The following is a 6,709-nucleotide window of genomic DNA, read 5'->3' on the forward strand; positions in this document are numbered from 1 at the left end:
CGACAGCAACTTGTCTATTCCCCTTCCCCCAATTCCCCAGCACTGTTCCCATCCCCCCAATTCCCCAATAAAAATCTTTAAAAAAAAAAAAAGAGTTAGCTTAAGAGCACAAGCTCTGAGCAACAGGGCTGCCAGTTCAATTCCCACATGGGCCAGTGACGCTGCACCCGAGCTGCCAACAGGTGGCAGGATGGCCCAACTGGTGAGAGCACGTGCTCCTAACAACAAGACTGCCTGTTCGATGGTGGGGTACATCCACCCACAACTAAGACTGAACTCTGCACCTTGAGCTGAGCTGCTACCTGGATGGCTCAGTGGATAGAGCATGCACTCTTAACAACAAGGCTGCCGGTTCGACTCCTGCATGGGATGGTGGCTACGCCCACCTACAACTAAGATTGTAACACAGCACCTTGAGTTTAGAGGCTGTGAGCTGCCAATGGGAAGCCAGATGGCAAATCCTCCACAACTAAGACTGAAGAACAACAACTTGGCTGGTCCCCCTCCCCAATTCCCCAACACTGTTTCCCCCCCCCCAATTCCCCAATTAAAAAAAAAAAAAGAATCCAAGTTGCTTTATTAAGCGAAACAAAAGCAGTACAAAATAACCAAACCAACCAAAAACCAAAAGTTCCCTGGGGGTTCTGCTCTCAGCTGCTGATCCAACTCCCATTGTCCCCTTCCCCTTGCGCCTTCCCTGGTCCCCCTACCCTGCTCGTGGTGCGCCCTCTCTCTTATGGGTGGATCTCTGCTCTCTGACCTGCTTCTGTCTTCCCCAAACCAGTCGACAGGTGATGATAATGGACGCGAACTTGCCCCAACTCACAAGAACAAATGAAGAAGTCACATTGAGGCTTTCAGTTAGAACACAATTGAGAGAATGTATGGTGGTAAGTAGAGGCGTGGGAGAGTGAACTCAAGAAAAATAGAGCTCCTTAATGATTAACCTCTCACTTTCATATTGCTTAGTATAATTAATAATATAATGAACAGCAATCCTCATGCTCCCAATTTTCACATATGGTAACAATACCACCTGGAGATATTGTTAAAATGCAGATTCTGAGTCAGTAGGTCTGGGGAGAGGACAGAGCCTTGATATTCCTAACAATGTCCCAGGCATGCCAAAGCTGGGGGTCCAACGACTGTACGTTCCGTAGCAATAGGTTCAAGTGTTACCCCTGTTCTCTGGCTGCTCAGGGACCATGAGGAAGAGTCACTTGCCCCAGGGAAAAGTGTGACCTTCTCATCAGCAGTCTGTTCAGGTGTTGTCATACCCACACAATCTGCCCCTTGTTAACCACCGCTGTTCTCGGGCCAAGGCCCAGGCATCTCCACCACCTCCTGCAAGGAGGGCGCCCTCTGGGGCAGCACAAGTATTTATTTATCTACAGCATGAGTTTCCTAACTCAGGTTAGATCTAAGGACAATGATTAAATAGAAAGCTAACTTGGGAGCATGAGGATTGCTATTCATTAAAATGCATTCTAGAAATGGCCCTCACCCATAAGAGAAAGATTTCTCATCATTCAGCAAAGAGTAACACAGCTGCTTTGTCACAATTTTCTATGTACAGTCCAAGAATATGTATGTTAATGTGGGGTGGAAGGGAGGCCTAATCATAATTCCTAAATATTATGTGTGTTTATCATAACCAAGAGGATAAAAGGGATGAGAATATCTGCATAGACGTTTGTGATAATGGCAGTTTCTGGTGGCGATAGGAAATGAAAGTCCATTTCCACCCAAGACAGTGTTAGGTGTAAAAAACTGTGCAGAGCCAACAAAGTGACATATGATATAATTTTGTGCTTATGTAATTAATAAGACTATGTTTTAAGAACAATGCTAGTACAATAAAATAAAGCAATCTTTTTCAAACCTACCCAAGTATCAGTAAAGGACAAGAAACCCATGGAATAAATGATGTTGAAAATAAGAAACAGTTTATGGGACATTCTATTAGTTCTGTTTAACCCATTTTTATTTGTAGCTTCCAATTAAAAATAAATGTATAGCTATAAAATTATCTTCGTATTTTAAAAATTTTAGGAAAATGTAACTTTTTACATGTTTGAGATATCTAACCTAATCCTCATTTTCTATCAATTATTATAAGTCTTTTGCAACTAAATTTTTGAACAAGTGAGATATTAGGATCACAAATATAAAATTAAAAGAGAATAGATGACATCCACAATCATGTTTGAATATAAAGATCATGTAATCCTTTAAGGCTGAAGAAAACCTGTGGTAACCATAATGCTTAAACATTTGTGACAAGGGTCATTTTGCTGGTCTCATGAAGTCTACGGAAGTCTTCTCAGAAAATTATTTTAAATGAATCAGTAAAATGCACTGGATTACATAGGAAAGCTACCATATTGAGGAACAATGATAAAAGGATTAAAAATCACCTTGTGATACAGTAATATATTTGTCAACACATGAGCTGAAAAGACAATACATTTAAAATATAGACAAGTTCAATTTTAGTTTAGAAAGATTATCTATGTGATGGCTGTGGTTGTTGAGCGTGAATAAGGGCCTTAAACTGTGTTTGTTACTGGTCTGACAATGAATCACATATATGGATCGTACTGGACATCTAATGGGTCCCAAGTTTTTGTGTTGAAAATTCTGATTCATGAAGATATATTGTTGCAAATGTAATAGAAAGGTAAACAAGACAAGGTTAGGCATCTCTTAAGAAATCAGAACCTCCAAAGTGCTCTGAGTAAAATCCCAGTGGTGAGAACGCTTGAATTCACTGTTAGGGGCTGACGGGTTCTTCAGGGCAGAGCTGCCCGTCACCGGGACAAGCTTCAAGTGACAGGCAGATGGCCCCAGGCACGACCAGGCAGCCCAATGACAACAGCCCTGTGTTTTGTTTTGTGTTGCGTTTTTGAGTAGCAATGAGGGCAGGCAATATTTCAAGATCTCTAAATCTATAATGTGGCACAAACATATGCATGTTTCTCCCCGTGGTGACGTCACACACACTGCGAATGCTTGGATGGTTGATGGCGTTCACAGCGGAAGGAATGCTCAATTCCAATGGGAGTTTAGCAATATAAAGACACAGCTTCTTTCCATCTGAGTGCTCAGACAAACCGAATTCTAGACACAGAATCCTCAGGTCTATGGACTCCGGGATTAAACCCCTGTGCCGAGCATTAACCAGACGAAAGATAAAGTTATCGTCAAGATTCCATTGGCTCATCTAACACCCAGGTTTGGCAGGTCACTGTTTTCCTCTCACAACTGAGGCAAGCAAGAGCGAGAGACATCACTTTCCTTGTGAGCGAACGGTCATGAAGTTCTAGAGGGGCACAGCAGCTGGGGCCTGGCCGCACTTCCGGCTACAGGCCTGGCTTCAGCTTCCTCACCCCAGGGGTCTGGCTGGGGTCACGGGCCTGCGTGAATGCTGCCCAGAATGAGAGCTCCAGGCCCTGGGGACTCACTCCCCTCGTCCCCACCCCCCACCGCCTTCCCCAAGCCCGAGACCCATGTGCTAACACAGGAATTTGAGGACGTGGGGACAGAAAACCTTGTGACCTGGACTTCAGCCTCTGAAATGAGACTTACAAAAGCGGACTCCCCGTGTCCCGGCCCTCTGAGGATGTGCCTGTCCTCCTCCCCCTCGGCCCTCTCTGTCTTCCTCTTCCCTCTCCGCAGACTAACACGGCTCCTCTTCCCCGCCTCCTCCTCCCAGATCAAAGCTCACCTGATAAGCAGCATTCCAGTTGATGGCCCTTTTAACTATAAATTCACCGGCTGCCTCTGTGAAGATTATCCAAGAACCTTCTATTGGGACTTCCAGGCCAACCGTAAGTAGAGGGCTCAGCCCAGGGAAGAACTGTCCACAAGGGGGAGACACCATGAAGAGAAATGTCGCACCAGATCGGGAGCAGAACCCAGGGCAGAAGGATGGAAGGGAAGGAGGGGAAGAGAGAAGGACAGTAGATGGAGACCATGCCCAGGTTCGAAAGGTGAGGGGTGGTGTGAGGAAAGCTCATAAACCATAGCAAATGATTTGGGGAAACTGAGTCCCAGTGGGGAAGTGGCTGGTCCTAGTAGAAAGTGAGGACACTGAGGGTTAGAGTGTCATCAGAGATGACCTTTGTTCTTGTCTCTTTCAGGCACTGTAGTCATCGCAGCTGTGGTTGACGTCATTCGTCAACTGAATATCTGCCCTAACAACAATAAGGCAGTGATACCCATCGAAGCGAACCGTTTTCATGTCTTGAAGACCCTCTACGTAAACTGATCTTACTGGAAGGTTTTGTCTCACTGCGCCCTGCCCGAGGCGGCTTCCTCTGAGGCAACTTGGCTGGGCTGTGTGCTGTGGCTACAAAATAAACTTCTCACAGGCTTCTCTGTGTCCCGCTGTGTCTTCCCTCCAAAATCCCTCCCAAAGGAGCCTCGAGTACCCCGATTTTCTAGGCCTTTCTCTCAAGGAACTGAGGAGTTTGTGGGTTCTCACTGCCCATGATGAGGGAGATAAGTAGGGATAGAGAGGGATCTTTCTCACAGAGAGGAAAAGTAGTGGCCCTAAAACTCGCAGCCCCTGAGGGGCAGAACCTGCACAGGCACCCAAGGCTCCCTACCCCTTGGCCTTCTGCGTGTCACTGTCCTTCCAGGAGCCCCTCAGGTCCCAGGAGGTGGGAGTCATCTGCACATAGCAGTCAGGGACAGAGTCTGTGGTCCCAGAATAAGCCACAGAGAGTCAGGGTATTTTCCATTGGCTCCCCTAATTATTGATTGAGAGCTGTGTCCCAGTATTGTCTCCCAGGCACACTAGGCGCCTGCATTCCAAGATGTCCTCCACGCAGGGACTGGCTGGCATCTGCAGGGAGCAGCCTTGGTGTTTCTGTCAGTGCCTGTTCCTATCCCAGGACCCCACCATCTCTGTCACCCATCATCATCAATGTGATTTAGGAAAACTCAACTTTTCACCTGTGTAGGTAAAAACCCAGATCTTCCCTATTGTGTTTTTCTCCGTGTGTCACCTTGAGTTTTACACGACTACCACATTCACACAGAATACTTCTGTTCACCAAATGTGTGGGGTTTTTTTCCCCCCACAACAAGCAATTCTCTGTCACACCAGCTGGTGTCCAATTCAACTCAGCTATGACACTATCTACCCCGAGCACCAGATCCTACAGGTTAAGGGATCAGTCCTACCAGACAGAGATGAACATCCAGATGGGAGGGGTGCACAGGAAAAGGTGTGTGGGGAGGGGACGGAGCTCCCATGCCATCACCAGAGGTGCCACTTTCCCAGCACTCCCAAGTGCTCACTAACCTGGAAGCTCTCTGAACCCTTCCTTGGGGGCTTTCATGGAGGCTTCATCGCATAGGCATGATTCATTCAAGCATTGGCCATTAGGACTCATTCAGCCTCCAGGGAGCAGAGAAGAGGAGATTGGAAGTTCCAACCCTCTAGTCACCTGGGTGGTTCTCCAAGCAAGCTGCCCCCATCCTGAGGTGCTTTCCAAAAGTCACCTGATTAACCTAACAAAAGCCACCATTATCACTCTTATCACAAGAAACATCCAGGGTTGGGGGAGCTATGAGCCAAGAATATGGACTGACAAATACCAAATATATATGAGGAATATATTTTGGTCATCTGAATGACCAAATCAGTATTTCTTATAAATCAGAATATAGCAATCTGTGTCTCTGTGCTGGTGGGCTTTTCACAGAAATATGGAAGACAACTCTGCTAACATACATGGTGGGCTGAGGGGCTGGGTAGAGACGGAGACACTGAAAACCCTGAGGAGCAGCCCTCAACAAATAACTGATGGCCGCTGACATGGATATGCCAAAGCGCATGCCCTTGGGGTGTCATAATTATGAGCCACGTGTTTTACACCATTTGCCAGAGAGTCCCCCAGGATTAAGTTTAGCCTTCCACTGCGGATACTGGCTTAATAATGTACGCTCTATTTATTACATTCCCCTGAGTATATCAATACCCATACTCCCCTGCCTGTGTTCCCTAAATTTTCCAAAAAGCTAAAAAATACTTCCATTCAAATCTTTGTCTCCAAGTCTGCCTCTGGGGGAACACAAATTAAAAGAAAGATTTCATTGTGTTTAAGAGTAATGATTGCTAAGATCAGGCTAAAGCACCAACAGCAATTCCCACAAAGAAGGGAAGAAAAAGAAAACTATCGTATCGTATCAAATAGCAATGGCATGAAATGGCTCCAAAACATTCTGATATGTCTCTTTTGGTGTAGCCACTTTAGCTAGCTAAGGTCCCATTTTTTATGGGGTCTAACCACAAATCGAAACAAACCATTAAAATTTTAGGCATGTGTCAGGGTCAGAAATGGGGTGAGGGTTTTAAGAGGAGATATTTTCATGGGAAACTACATAAAACTCAGAGTCAAACGGTTACCCAAAATGTATACATTAGAAAGGGCCACAAGTCACAGAAGCAAAGTATGTGCAATACCAACAATATCAGCACAAGGCAAGAATTCTACTTCCAGAGTGGGAAACCAGAGAACCAGGAAAAGGTGACTTGAACACTGTAAAACTGCGAGACAGAGAGGGGTGACCATGGAGAGAAGAGAGAGTCCCGGGTCAAGTTGAAACTCCAAACCCACATTGTAAGACACGTACAGAAACTGATCCTCGGGTATAAAGTTTCAGTAAAGCAAGATAAATAAGCTCCAGAGTTCACTCT

General features: G+C 45.7%; 1 protein-coding gene across 1 annotated transcript in view; it reads left to right on the forward strand.

Annotated features, from left to right (window-relative positions):
* Positions 1 to 4,357, forward strand: part of PIP (prolactin induced protein) — a 7,034-nt gene extending 2,677 nt beyond the window's left edge. The window contains exons 2-4 of the mRNA XM_019632307.1: positions 785 to 890; positions 3,716 to 3,830; positions 4,143 to 4,357. Of these exons, the coding sequence (XP_019487852.1) occupies positions 785 to 890; positions 3,716 to 3,830; positions 4,143 to 4,270 (349 nt within the window). The 3' untranslated portion in view covers positions 4,271 to 4,357. The remainder of the gene's footprint in view (positions 1 to 784; positions 891 to 3,715; positions 3,831 to 4,142) is intronic.
* Positions 4,358 to 6,709: the final 2,352 nt, after the last annotated feature.

This window comes from Hipposideros armiger, unplaced genomic scaffold, assembly GCF_001890085.2.
Source record: "Hipposideros armiger isolate ML-2016 unplaced genomic scaffold, ASM189008v1 scaffold_1116, whole genome shotgun sequence".
NCBI lineage: Eukaryota > Metazoa > Chordata > Mammalia > Chiroptera > Hipposideridae > Hipposideros > Hipposideros armiger.